Source organism: Podarcis muralis, chromosome 10 (genome assembly GCF_964188315.1).
Source record: "Podarcis muralis chromosome 10, rPodMur119.hap1.1, whole genome shotgun sequence".
NCBI lineage: Eukaryota > Metazoa > Chordata > Lepidosauria > Squamata > Lacertidae > Podarcis > Podarcis muralis.
The window spans coordinates 2,479,359-2,494,382 of NC_135664.1; the positions used below are offsets into that span (position 1 = coordinate 2,479,359).

Below are 15,024 nucleotides of genomic sequence, written 5' to 3' on the forward strand. Positions count from 1 at the left end.
ATACAGTTACACCCATTAAGTCTCTGGGCAGCTGGGAAGCCCAGGGCATTCTTGGCAATGCAGCATAAGCCCATTAGGCCCCTGGCAGGACCCCCGGGTATACTTAGCTCTTTGAGGCCCAGGGCAGGAGTACCCAGTTGCCCCCCAACCCTCTGTACGGGCCTGGAAAAAGCTAGTTTCCCATAGTAAGTGGAATGTCTCCAAGGGTAGCTGTCCCCCTTATTTTGTGTTGTGCCATGCTCCCCATGGCAGCCATTTTGTGTTATGCCTTCCCCCACCCCAGCAGTTATTCTGTGGCTGGCATCCCAGAACTCTCTCAAAATTCAAAAATTGTGTCCACCGGTCCAAAGAGGCTGGCTATCCCTGGTGCAACAGAATGTTGGGAACTGGGTTTTAGACAAGAGAAACAGAGCGACCAGATCCATTACTTGAATCATGCTAGACAGGAGCACAACACGATCCATTCAGACATTTGCACTGGGGAGAAAGGAATGGAACTAAGAGTCTGCACTATGTTCACAATTTCTAGCTTTCACCAAGGCAATATGGATTGCTAAACTCTAAATGCAATTTTGAAATAAAGATTTAATATTACAATAAGTGAGCACACAGCCCCTGAGCCAAATGCAATACACAATATAGTCTTCCTTGGCTAGGAAACATGCCTGCACTGACAAAAATATAAGAAGTAACTACACTTTGTCCTCCAAAAGTTCAGAACAGACTCTTCTGTTTTTTAGATTTTAAAATAAATTAATGCTTCTACTTGAAATTATTATTAGATTTAGGGCCTGGTTCAAGATTCTAAATATCTGGGCATGCGGACACCACTGGTCTCTCTAGCTGAATGTAATACAGGAGGCACCATACAGTATCCTAATATATCAAAATCACAATGCACTATGCACTGACTGCACAACCTCCATTCATTCCAATTGGGCTCATGTAGCATCCAGTGTTCCCACTGAAACTAATGCTATGCTAACCTGATATTGGCGAGAGTCACAATCATATACAATTAATTGAAGCAGGAGTTCCAGGACAGCAGATACTATAAACTTGGTTGAATTCCAGATAATCTTCTAGCATTTATATCATTTTGTCCCTAATCAGATACAATAAATAAAATGTGAGCCTCCTGAACATCACCAATTTGTAAAATGGCTTGTTGCTTACACTGTTACTTAGAGACCACATTCTCCAGGTTTATGAAGTTTAACCTCCAAGTTCATCTGGGTGTCAGAGACATTCTCAATGATTTTCCCCACACCTGTGGAACTCACGTCCTCTGCATTAATAATTATGAGTCTGAGAAGACTTGCAATACCTTCTCTTCACTGGGACAAGTGCTAATCCTTTACTCTATCCCTTGGGCTGGGTTTCAATAATAAAAAAGATTCATATTATAATACTTAAGAAGGTTCACTAGACTTTATGCTTCAAACAATGCAAGAGAAGACAATAAGGGTGTATGATTTATGACTCAACCAATGAGACTGACAGGCAATACCAACAGACAAGACTCAACACACAGTCATTTGGGGGGAAGTTTCAGCAAAGATTTATGCCACCCTTTTGGCATAATTATGACATTGAGCCACCATACGCAGTTCTTTCTGGTGTGGCAACCATTCATGTGATTTTTTTGCTCGTTTCCAACCTGTGCTGGTACTGCAGTTTAACATGTCCTCGGAACCTTTATCTTAAGCCCAGACTCCATGAGCAGTAATCACATTGAATGTTTAAAATAGTTATTTTTAACTGTTTTTACCTATAATTTAATTGTTTTATTCTTTTTGTAAACTGCTCTGAAGTTTTTTTTACAATCAAGCAGTGTATAAATGTTATGAAAATAAATACAAACATATAAAATTGTCAAAGTATCAAGGAGGACTATGCATAACATTCAATTAAGTTTTACTCAGAGGAGATATATTGAAATTAACGGACCTAACTTAGCCACAGTCATTAATTTAAATAGATCTACTCTAAGTAAAACTTAGGTGAATACTACGCTACCCAACTACTGTGTCAAAATAGGAAATCAGTACTATATCCAATACAAATAAATCATGAACAGTTTGAGTCACATGAGTGTTAAGCTGTAATATATAGTAAACTTCACATAATATAATAATTAGCAGTATCCTGTCTGTCATACTCTCCTTTCCCTGGGATATTATAGTCCAGGGCCTATCAGATCCATGACAGCAAACAAGACCTCTCTGTATTCCTGATGTTATGATTTGAGCAGAAGGAACAGGCCTATTGCTAAGGAAACACCTACTAGGGAAACATCAACTACAGTGGAAACAAATCCTCATATCAGTCAAATAAAAACAACAGCTCAGAAGTGTCAGATGAACCACACACTTTCTAAAATTGTAAATTTTAAAACTGCTTTGTGTACCATCTACTTATTATTATTTTTTTAATTAAAACATACACGCTTCAATAGGGAAAAGAAACCATTTGTAGAACTGGAGGTCAGATAAAATGCTATGTTGAATATTTTAACCCCTGAGCACTGAACGTAATTTGCATTTACTTCTTATTGCTCAGGACTTATTTGAATCTTATCTTATGGAAACGTATGCATTCAGCTACTTTTATATACTATAACTTAAGTATAGTTGAAAGGCAAGAAGTTCTGAAACAAATCAGTCCAATTTTCACTGTGTGACAGTTCCCTTACATTAGTCTTTGCTTGTTACTGTCCAACAGTACAGCAATCATGCTATAAGCACAACCCTTTGGTTAAAAAAGTAAACTTCAAGAATGTGTTGCCATAGGCTTAAAAAAGAGAGAAAACCAACGTTTATGTTATCTATTCCTTCTCAGTTCTTTATTTCAGAAATCTTATACTGTATCCAATTTCCACCACAAATGACAACTTAAAGAAGAGTGTCTGAATTATTTAATGATGAACTATCAAATAAGAAGAAGAGTAACAGAAGCACTACCCTCTAAATTACCTGCCCTCAACTTATCATGCAGGGCACATACGCAGTTCATGGAGATATTTGCGTTCAGTGCCAAGGACCTTCTCCAGCCATGTTTTAAAGTCAAATGAAATAAGAGTACAAACCTCCCAAGGAGAACACCTGTTATACAACACCAAGGATCGCTCTATCTATCTATCTATCTATCTATCTATCTATCTATCTATCTATCTATCCACACTCACCCCTTAGACGAAAGTGAAAGGGCACATTTTTACACGTTTCCTGCCATTATTCTGCTTAGAGATCCGCATTCCTCTTCCGAGGAGGACAAGTTGCCTGCCCCCCCCCCGCCCCGCGCCCGATCCTGTGTGATTTCCCGGGCTGCCTTGTGGACGCGTGTGCTGAAGGCACCCTCCGCCAAGCTCCTGGTCTCAATGCGTGTCTGGGCACAATCGGTCCATAAGGAAAGGGAGAAACAAAGCTGAAGGCAGCAAGCGCACCGAGAGGAATTCAGTACTGAAAAAAGGAGAAAGAAACAGGTCCCCCTCTCCCCAAGTACGAATGTTTCGTTATGTCCCTGATTTGAGCCTTTATTTTTCTTTTAAAAAGGCATTCACCGCGAAACAAGACCTAACTTTATCATTATGTGTCTCATCCGACCGAGGAAAAAAAGTGTCCATTTTATTAAAATGGAGAAGGAGAAGACTCCCCCCCCCCCCCCATACACAACACACACGCAGTGCTTCCAGCGTTAATACAATTAGGGAGTTTAAATATTGAGAGGCGGACAGAAGGGAATGGCACATATTTCATAACCTCCTGCTCTTCCTCTAGATTTGCACATGAGGTCTCCTCCTCCTTCTTCTCCTTCTTCTCCCCAGAGACGAGCACAAATCCCACACCAACAACAGCACACCAACACACTCGCACCCCTTACCCTGATTTATCAGTTTAAAGCTTTGGGATTTCCTGCTTCTCTTCCTCTCCGTAAACTCCATGGTGTGTGAGCAAAGGCAGGCGAGCGAGCGAGCGAGCGAGGGGAGGAGGCGGGCCGGCGGGCGGGCAGGCCGGCGGCCAGGAAGGAGGGCGAGCGCGGCGCGCAGCAGCAGCAGCAGCCGCCCCACAAGACGACCAAGGGCCGCCTCTCCAGGCAGCCCGAGACGAGCGGGAGTCGCCGGAGAAAGAGGCGCAGTTCGGGGCGCGGGGCAACTCGGCTCCGGACTCCCCGCCGCCGCCGCCGCCGCCCAGCCCGCTCCAAACTTTGGCGAGGGGCTGCTGGCCGGCCGTCCCTCCTCTCCCGCCGCGTCGCCTGGCCAGGAGGGCAGAGGCGCGCCTGGCCGGCTTCGGCGGGGGCCTCGGGCCAAGCGGCGGAGGCGGAAGCGGCGGCGGCGGCGCCTGGGATCCCGCTGCCACCTGCTGGGGAAAGCCCAGGCCAGGCGCGCCCCGCGGCGGATGTGACAGGCGGGCCGGCGGGCCGCCACCCCGAGGCCGGCTCGCGAGCGCGCGCCACGCCGAGGACCGGGCGGGGAGGCGGAGGGAGAGGCGGGGAGAGCCGCGTCCTGCTTGCTAATGGAGGAGGCGGCGCCGCCGCGGCGGGTCTCTCGCCGGAGCCGCCTGCCCTCCTCCCGCGCGGGGCGCCCGGCAAGGGGGCGTGGGCCTGTCGCGGCGGCCAGCCGAGGAGCGCCATTTTGTGCCCTCCCACCTCGGCCTCTCGCCTCCTCCGAGCGAGGGGCTCCTCCGACGGGCCGCCGCCGCCGCTGCCGCTCACTCGCTCCGTGGGCGCCCAAGCTCCTTCCCGGTGGCGGCGGCGGCGCGTGAGGAGACCGTGGCGGGGCGAAGAAGACGCGCGCGTCTCTCCAGAAGCAAATGGCCTCCTCGTCCCTCACGACGCGCCGCCGAGAACTCTTGGCCAGGCCTGCCGGGCGAAGGGGCCGCCGGGGCAGCTGAGGGGAGGACGGGACCGGGGCTCCGCGGGGAAAGCGCGCCTTGGAATCGCAAACACCCCCCCCAAAAAGAAAGAGAGCAACGCGCAGGCAGTTCGGGGGGGGGGCGTGAATCGGCGGGGGGAAATGCTCGTCCCAAAATAGAGGCGCGCACAGAACTTCCTCCGGCAAGCACAATTCATTCTCCACGAGTATAATAGAGGAAAATCAGATTTAAGAGATAAAGAGCGTTAATTCGTCGGAGTCCGGCGGCAGAGGCCCCAAGGCGGGCCGGTCTCCGCTCCAGAGCTCCTTGCTCGGCTTTTGTGTGTCAGGTGGAATTTGCAACCGCTGGGCTGGTCAGAAGATAACATGACTAAGTCATGTTAGACAACATGACTAAGAAATACTGTATGTATTTATTCCTAAATTGCTCGTCAAAAATAGCTATTATTTCTACCAAGCATATTCTTCAAGTACTGCAGATTACAGTACTTGGAAGCAAGCAAAAACAAGGTCTGTGGCGCCTTAAAGACTTACAAATTCAACAGCAAGTCAAGTAGATTATTCTATTAAAAAATGAACAGAAAACTTCGCTATTTGGCCCAAGATTTACATTTCTGTGTATAAGACAATGTTTTTTGCCCATTCTTTTTGACCCAAATTGGGTGTTGTCTTATACACGAATGGGGAATGCACAAGGGTAAAACACACACACACATTAATGACCTGTCTGTGACGGCCATGAAGAAGCCGCCAGAACCACAAATGATTTCACCTGGCGCTGTTTTGGGGGATGCTGGCCCTCGCCTGCTGCTGCCTCCTCAACAACTTTGGCCAACTTCCCCCAAGAAAGCTCAACAAGGCAAGGGTGCCTTGCAGGTCGGAGCTCCACTGCTGCTTCTGCCAACCGTTACAGGCTGTTTAAAGTATTGATTTATTAATTTTGGGTTCAAAAAAATAGGGGTCGTCTTATACATGGAAAAATACTGTAAATCAACCTATGACAAATCCGTAACAATGTTCATTTCATATTTTATAAACTCAAGTAGGACACATGCCAAGTAGTTACATTTTGGTTGGAGGCTTCATATGCATTGTTCTTTAGCTATGTATTTTCAATATTGCAACCACTGAAATACACTTGATTGGAATATCTCTTTATTTTTTGCATTGAACATTGATATTGGATTGGTGAATTTTAAAATGAAAAAATAAACAGTTACTGCTATGCTAATTTTTTTGGACTTTAGACACCAATCAAGAAGGGTTAAGAAATGTAGTTGCAGCTGTTGTTTTACAAGTTTTAGTAAACAAAGAAAAGAAATGACTGCATCAATGAAGGGACAGTTTTAAACATTCTTAACGCAACAAGTACAGTGTTACACTGCACAGTTAATAAGCAGCATAAATTATGTTGTTAATTTGTGATACAGCATCCAGGTTTTCCTTCTTCACAGTTCTTACCATCTTGCTTTTCTTTAAAAGGGGGCAGGGAGGGAAAGTTTTAAACCAGCGTTTGCTCTTATCTTTCCCCGCACTGCCGAGGTGCGGAACCTTTTGCAATCCAAGGGCTGGATACCCTTTTGAGTGAGGGAGGGAGGCGGGTGGCGCTGAGCCTCTTGGGCTTGCCGGTTTGAATCCACACAGTGGGGTGAGCCTCTGTTGTTTTGTTGTCAAAAAATTATTAATTTTCCACATTTATAACAAACATAACATATAAAACACACAAAACACATCGCAATACTAAAGAAAAACAAAAATATAAACACATTACTTCTAAAACCCCATTTAACTTTCATTGTTAGCTGACTTCCTCAAATCCCCCCTTACTGAATTTCATTGTATCAAACTTGTAACAGTTCTCCAAAATCATATTTCTAATAAAATTAACTCTTTCAATTTACTATCTTCTTCTCTTTTCTTAATGATCTAAATCCATAATGTTTTACAGTTCATTCTTATTCTAATCCTAAGCCTGTTTGATACTTTCAAGTGACTTCTAATTATCTTATGTTACAATATTTGGCTAAATAGTCTTTGAATTTCTTCCATTCTTCTTGATACTCCTCTTCTTTCTGATCGCGGATTCTTCCAATCAGGCCGGCCATCTCCAAAAAGTCCAACATCTTCACCTGCCATTCTGGAGCCTCTGTTGTTTTGTCCTAGCTCCTGCCAACATTCGGAAGCATACGAGTGCCGGTAGATAGATACTACTGTGGCGGGAAAGTAAACAGTGTTTCCTTGTGAATGGACTCTGGCACTTGTCAGTGTCCTGTTGCGTCCCGTTGCACCAGAAGCAGTTTAGTCATGCTGGCCACATGACCTGGAAAAGCTTTGTGCAGACAAACACCGGCTCCCGCGGCCTGAAAAGCGAGATGATCGCCACAACCCCATAGTCACCTTTGACTGGACTTAACCATCCAGGGGTCCTCTACCTTACCTTTCCCTTTGGGGCAGCTTTCTGGAAGCAACATGCAAGTGATGGATGAGGTGAGAGGCAAAAGTGTGAAGCCCCATGAATGTGAATTACCCCATTGCACTTTATTAGGTATATATTTGCTAAAATTTCTGTGCCACTAACATTGAGGAGGAAGATATGGCAGTAAACAGTCGTGCCCATCTTAAGTCCTCAGAGCTGGCCACAGGGGGTTGACTGGGTGGATCCAGGAAATGAGCAATACTTCAAAGGGAAGTACAACTTGTATTGAAGGAGTAGAACATCCCCCTTTGAGGTGCTTCACCTTCAGGCATGCTTGGAGAAAACTAATTACTTGGATCCATTCCAGTTTGGCTTCACCTTGCCTTGGCCACCCTGACTGACATTCGTTGGGAGAGAAATGGTGGAGTGTGACTCTACTTGTCCTTGATCTCTCTGTTCGGCTTTTGATACTGTCAGGGAGGTTGGAGCATTGTTCTTCAGCTCCTATCTTTAGCGCTGTTTCCAGAAAGTCGTCGTGGGACACCACTGTTCAGCAACTGTGGTGTCCCGAAGGGTTTAATCTCTCCCCCCCCCCACTATTTAACACCTATACGAAGCCTCTGGGACACGTCATCAGGAAATTTGGAGTAAAGTGTGGGAAAAGATTTATAATGAATTGGGAAAAAATGTTGAAATATACATTTATAAGACTGTATAGAAACCAGAGGCCTTTCTTCTTGGAATAACAGGTTTGGAATTTTTGTATGCCACAACTGCTGCTCGAACTTTACTAGCTAGAAAGTGGAAAACGCAATAACTACCAACGGTGGAAGAATGGCAGATGAAGATGACGGATTTTTCAGAGCTAGCCAACCTAACCGGAAGAGTCCGTGACCAGGAGGAGGAGGAGTATCAGGAAGAATGGACTAAATTTAATGATTACTTAGTTAAATATGTCAAGTTAAATTAATTGGAAACAGCTTGCAGTTACTCAGTGGGCTTAGGATTTTATATAAGTTAAGTGATGAATTAATATGTTTAATTTCAAAACGAAAAGATCTAAGGATGTTAATGTTCAAGTTAAACTTTATAAGAACTGTGAATTGGAAAACCGTTAAAAGGATATGCATTGAAATTCCACCAAGGGGAAGCGAGGAAGTCACTTAAGAATGTTAATAAGTGTGATTTTAATAAGGTTATGATTTATGTTTGTTTGTTTTATGTGTTTGTTTATAATTCTGTGAAAACCAATAAAAACATTTTTTTTGGGGGGGGAAGGAAATTTGGAGTAAAGTGTCATCCATACATGGATGACACCCTGTAGGCTGGCTCTCTCTGTTCTGTCTGAATTGGGAGTGACTTTTGGTGGTGAAGAGCCAATAAATTGATGGTGGATCCTGAAAAGACAAAAGTGTTAAGATCCAGGAGGTGGGCAGACAGCATGTCCTAAGTGATGTTACACTCCCCTGGGAGGAATAGGTCTACTAGGCAACTAAGGCCTGGGCGCCGGCTGTGGCCCAATCGCCTTCTCAATGTGGCCCATGGACGGTCCGGGAATCGGCGTGTTTTTACATGAGTAGAATATGCCCTTTTATTTAAAACGCATCGCTGGGTTATTTGTGGGGCATAGGAATTCGTTCATTCCACCCCCTCAAAAAAACCATATAGTCCGGCCCACCACATGGTCTGAGGGACGGTGGACCGGCCCATGGCTGAAAAAGGTTGCTGACCCCTGGTCTACAGCTCGATTCCACACTCCTGGATTCAACACTCATTTGGAAGCTCAAGTGCCCTAGGTAGTTTCCAAGTTCCATTTTCTAGCTCCATTTGGCTTTTGGATACAAATAACTTGATCATAAAAACTTCCAGATTGGATTACTGCAATGTGCTATATGTAGGGCTGCCCTTGAAGATGACTTGGAAACTTCAGTTGGGCCAAGTGCAGTGGTGGTAGATTACTGGCTGGAGTTCCACTGAGATCACATATAACCTTTGTTGCAAAACAGCTGCATTGGTTGCCAGTTGGTTTCTGGTGCTCATGTTAGTGCAAAAAGCCCAAAATGACTCAGACCTGGGGAAAGTCCTCAACACCAGAGGCATTTGATCGTTGGGTGTGTGGTTCGCCATCCATGCTTGACTGTAACATTTCCAATAGGGAATACCTTAAAATTAATCTAGTATCAATTTGCTCTTAACTTCTTTTTTACATTTATATAGTTGGTTTCTTAAAGAAAACTTACCTTGAAAGTTGGAACAGCCCATCTCTCAAAAAAAAAGACCCACGCTTCAATTCTATGTTCATCCGGCAGTAAGCCCCATTCAACTCAATGGGACTTACTTATGACTAGATAAGCACAGGCCTTTTCCATCACTTAAAGGTAAAGGGACCCCTGACTGTTAGGTCCAGTTGTGGACAACTCTGGGGTTGCAGCACTCATTTCGCTTTATTGGCTGAGGGAGCCGGCGTACAGGTTCTGGGTCATGTGGCCAGCATGACGTAGGCTGCTTCTGGCAAACCAGAGCAGCGCATGGAAACGCCATTTACCTTCCCGCCGGAGGGGTACCTATCCACTTGCATTTTGTGCTTTTGAATTGCTAGGTTGGCAGAAGCAGGGACCAAGCAACGGGAGCTCACCCTGTTGCGGGGATTCGAACCGCCAACCTGATCGGCAGGCCCTAGGCTCAGTGGCTTAACCCACAGCGCCACCTGCAGTCACTTAAACCCTAGCGAAAAATATTTTGCTCTTTTGAAACAGAAACAACAGAGATGGATTGTATCACCAAGCATAGGCATCAACTGTGATTACAGTTTTTCCTTGACCTTCAGTCCTATAGTGACTTACCTTGCAATAAGTGCCATTGAGTATAAGATGTATAAGATTGTACAGTTAATTGTTCAAGCCACCAGAGAACACACATGCTGTGTGTATCAATCCATTGTTGCCACAGTTGGGAAGAACATAGACTTAGCCTTTGGTGCCCATGAATTGGCAAGTGACTCACATGAGCTGCAGGAGACACTCTCAGAACTGCCAGCAAATGAAAGCAGCTCTACTTGTAAATCCTGATTGAGACTAACAAATGGAGACATCACATTGCACCACACACTCCTCAGCCGAACTCCTGACATGCCTAACAACTTGCTTTTTGATTCCCCTTTTATCCTCCCTCTCCCTTTCTCCATAAGTAAACACTTACACCAAAATCAATGGGAGGTTAAAAACTAGAAGTAATGTGTGTTCTGGTATGTGACTAATCCACTTATTTGGATCTTCTTACTTATTTGGTCTGCCCTGATCCTCTCTATCAGCACACCCAGCTGCTGTGATCAGCTTTCCCAAACTTTCACTGTTGCTATACTCAAATTTCTGTCAACTCACAGATGCTGCTGTCTCAAGCCCTCCAATCCCTTCTGCAAGGAGATTCTTGGCTGAATTAGGATTTGTGTATCACAGAGTGCAGATATCTCTTGCAATAAATGTATGAAAGCTATTAACAATGTGAGATCAGCTGGGTGTGGTAGATTGCTGTCCATGGACTCTTGAGACCTGGGTCCAAATTCTCACTCAGCTGGATCAGTCTCACACTAATTTACCTCACATAGTTATGGACAGGAGGGAGGGATAAGACATGAAAGTTGTGTGTGCATCTGAATACGTGCACTAGCAGATCTGGTAACAAAGGAGGCATAGGTAAACAAGGTCAGTGGAGTGGCCTTTTCTATAACAGCTTATTTTCAATTTGCAAAAGGGGATTTCAATCTTTGACAGTTTTCCAAATTTCTACATCTCAAATTCTCTGTTGTTGTTTTGCATGAGCTTTGGCTTTTGTGTTGTAAAAAAGGGTTTACATTCTTCAGAAAACTTGCTAGATTAATTTCCCCACCAAATAAACATTTCCCTTTTATTTCCACACTTGTGAGAACATGTCTTATGTACTCTCCAAAAAACAAACAAACACATTCCTGCCAATTTTTGTGTGAAAAAAACATTCTAAGATGAGAGCAGACTGTCATTGACAATGTGTGAAGATCTTTAAGTCTTGGTTGCTTGTTGTAACTGGTGTCAGGAGGACTTTCAAAAACCAGTGATATTGCGCCCATATCAGGCCATTGGACAGAGGAATCCTATACGACAAGGGGGGAAATGCACCATCACTATTCTGGCACAACTTCTACCACGTGCTGCCCTCACCCAGAAAATGAGAGGAAAAACACTGAGCAGCTCAAAATGGAGCAACGGCTACACCTCCAGCATCTATCAAAATGTGCCCTGCACCCGGGTTGACCAACTAGAGCCATGGAGATGAGGTGATAACCTTATGGAGAAGATATGGAGATGCCTGTACGTCAAACAACATGGAGGTAAGGGTGCTAATTCCTGGGGCCCCAACTCTTTTGCTCCCCCCCTCATATCAGGGAGCTGAGCATGGCAGGGCTTCAGTGGCTGGCTCTTTCTTCTCCGGCTGCTGTGGAGGGAAAGGAGTGGGGAAGCAGCCACCGGCTGCTGGCAGTGGCAAGAGGAGGAGTCACCCACCTCTGAAGCTGCATTGCCTCCATGTTTGGCTCCTCCCAACATCCTGATACAACATCTGAATATCATGCAAGCGGCAATGCCCCCCATTTCCCTCACAAGTTGGCACCTCTGATTGAAGGAGACAATCCTCTTATGGTGGCAGGGTAATACCCTCAATTTAATGTTGCATTTTAAATTGTTGTGACCCTCCTTGGGACCTTAAGAGTGAAGGGTAAGCAATAAATCAAAGCAACCAGGACCATCTCCCAATAAATAACTCATGCCTGCTGTGCTCCTCCCTGGGGTTTTTAGTTCAGCATAGTGTGGCAGCTAACCCAATATTTGGATTGGTCATGGCTATGGAAGACCTTCACCATGATCCTGAGTTTGGAGGACTGGCTAAGCCAAACTTTGGCTTATCTGCCATCCTGTACTGAGTTGGAAAGCTTGGAGAGGAGCAAAGTGTGCTTGAGCTCCTCTCTGAGCCAGCATGCTTGCACAGTCCTGGTTGACCAGTTTGGTTTACCATGATATGCAAAGCAGGCAACTGACAGCAGCAGCTTCCAGTGGCTCAATGCATACGTGTGAGTTTGAACTCCATGGAGGAAAACTGAATATTGTTGCAAGCCGCTCCCAATCTCTGAGCAGTGCAAGATTCCAAGGAGTTCCAGGCACACTACCTAGGGGATCCATGTTTCCTTTTGGAAAATGAGGCACAGCAGAGATTGTAGTGTCTTTATGATATATGGTTTATTAACGCATATATACAACCTGAGCCTACAATGGAGAGGTTCCCAGCACACACACCCCAGGAGGTTCTGCCTTCTCCCATAGCCACAGTAGCAAAGTCCATCTTAATACAATATACTTGTAACATCCATCTTAATACAAATGGTTCTTCAGTACATTCTAACACTTGAGGGTCTGAAGCACAGTTTTAACACACATGCTCTAATTAAATTCTAACATTTATTGAACTCATGAATTTAGCACCCCACAAATTCCATGGGCTCCATGATCATTGTAGATGGTGACAGCAGTCGCCTGCTGCTTGGGACAAAAGCAATGACAAACCTAGACAGCATCTTAAAAAGCAGAGACATCACCTTGCCAACAAAGGTCCGTATAGTTAAAGCCATGGTTTTCCCAGCAGTGATGTATGGAAGTGAGAGCTGGACCATAAAGAAGGCTGATCGCCAAAGAATTGATGCTTTTGAATTATGGTGCTGGAGGAGACTCTTGAGAGTCCCATGGACTGCAAGTAGATCAAACCTATCCATTCTTAAGGAAATCAGCCCTGAGTGCTCACTGGTAGGACAGATCCTGAAGCTGAGGCTCCAATACTTTGGCTACCTCCTAAGAAGAGAAGACTCCCTGGAAAAGACCCTGATGTTGGGAAAGATTGAGGGCACAAGGAGAAGGGGACGACAGAGGACGACATGGTGGGACAGTGTTCTCAAAGCAACTAACATGAGTTTGACCAACGGAAGACCAGTGTGCCTGTCATGCTCTGGTCCATGGGGTCACAAAGAGTCAGACACAACTAAACAACATAAAGAGACTTCAGTCACTACAAAATCAGACTGGTAAAGGCAGGAAAAGGTGCACAACAGCAAGTGACAATAGAAGTATTGAGAGATGTGCCTACGTGACAGAAGAAAATCATCCGAGTATGCAAGATGGCATGGCGCAATGTAATGTGAAGTTGAGTGCAAGGACTGTTCGGCGCAGACTGCAGGAATATGGTCTAAATGCTTGAATTCCAAGGAAAAAGACATTGCTATCTTTCAAACAAAGGTTGAAAAGATTAAACTGGGCTAAAACCCATGTTAACTGGACAGCGGAACAATGTGACAGTGTTATTTGCAGTGATGAGACCCAAATCTCCTTGTTTGGTAGTGATGGCATGAAATAAATGAGAGGAATCAGAGATTTACCGTATTTTTCTCTCTATAACACTCACATTTTTTCTCCTAAAAAGGGGAAATGTCTGTGCATGTTATTGAGCGAATGTGTGGTCCCTGGAGCCGACTGGCCCGAGTACAGGGGCAAAAATCAGGCAAAAATCAGATCGCGGAGGAGGGAAGGCTAAAGAGAGGAGGTTGCTGCTTTCCTGCATTCTACCTCAGGGTCTTACTGCCCACTGTTTTCGGTTGCTGTGTTTGCTCAAACTCCAGCCCACCCGGCTCAGGTTCCGTCGGCTAGGAGCGCAGCCGACAGCCACCACCTCCTCTCTGTGCTCCGCTGCTGCTGCTGCGTCCAGCATCGCAGGCAGCCGGAAAATGCAGGTGGGAGAGGGAGAGAGAGAGAGAGAGAGAGAGAGAGAGAGAGAGAGAGAGGGCTGGCTCGGGTGGGTGGGGGAAAACTTTTGCCTTCCTTTCCTCCCTCCCGTTAAACCCCTCTCCTGCATTGTTAGCCAGCTGCTTCTCCGCACACCCCTCTTGTGCTCCTTGTCCCTTCTGTGTTTTTCCTTCCCTCCCCACTTAAAATGTGGTTACAAAGCACAGATCCACATGGATCCTCAGGATCTTTGCATTGGGTCACCCCAAATTCACCATCAGATCACATAGCATGTCCATGGCTACAACCTGCACCAAAAAAATCACACACCCACTGTTACCTCGGGCCACAATGGTGCAAAAACGTGGTTACAAAGCACAGATCCACATGGATTCTCAGGATTTTTGCATTGGGCTACCCCAAACTCACTGTCAAATCACATGTCTGTGGCCACAGCATGAAGCACAAAAATGATACATCCACTGTTTCATTCAGATCCCCCCCCCCTTGTTTTCCTCCTCTAGAAACTATGCGTGTGTTATGGTCAGGTGTGTATTATCAAGAAAAAAATACGGTACATCCTACTTGCATTACACCTACTGTGAAACACCCAATTAGTGTTATGATCTGGGGTTGTATGACAGCCAAAGGTGTGGCCAGAATTTGTGTCATTAATGGGAATGTAAATGCCATAAATGCCCAAAATGCCGATGAAGCGTTGGACACAGCTAAACAACAACAACAAATGCCCAAAAATACATAGCCCAGACCTTAACTCAATTGAAAATCTATGGAGCCGACCAAAGAAACTTGTTAGTTAGAAGCAACCCAGCAATAAAACCCAATTAATAGAGGCAATAATTCAATCTTGTTGTTGTTTAGTCGTTTAGTCGTGTCCGCCTCTTCGTGACCCCATGGACCAGAGCACGCCAGGCACCCCT

General features: G+C 45.2%; 1 protein-coding gene and 1 long non-coding RNA gene across 3 annotated transcripts in view; one reads left to right on the top strand and one right to left on the bottom strand.

Annotated features, from left to right (window-relative positions):
• The window catches only part of BEND7 (BEN domain containing 7), a 58,146-nt gene extending 54,121 nt beyond the window's left edge, over nucleotides 1–4,025 (bottom strand). For both annotated transcript variants that reach the window (XM_077935678.1, XM_028745767.2), the window contains exon 1: nucleotides 3,883–4,025. In XM_077935678.1, coding sequence (XP_077791804.1) covers nucleotides 3,883–3,943 — 61 coding nt within the window. In that variant the 5' untranslated portion in view covers nucleotides 3,944–4,025. The remainder of the gene's footprint in view (nucleotides 1–3,882) is intronic.
• A 2,143-nt stretch (nucleotides 4,026–6,168) lies between these two features.
• On the top strand, nucleotides 6,169–11,203 carry LOC144329120 (uncharacterized). The gene is made up of 2 exons (XR_013394529.1): nucleotides 6,169–7,360; nucleotides 8,039–11,203. It is a non-coding gene; the product is annotated as an uncharacterized LOC144329120 (long non-coding RNA).
• Nucleotides 11,204–15,024: the final 3,821 nt, after the last annotated feature.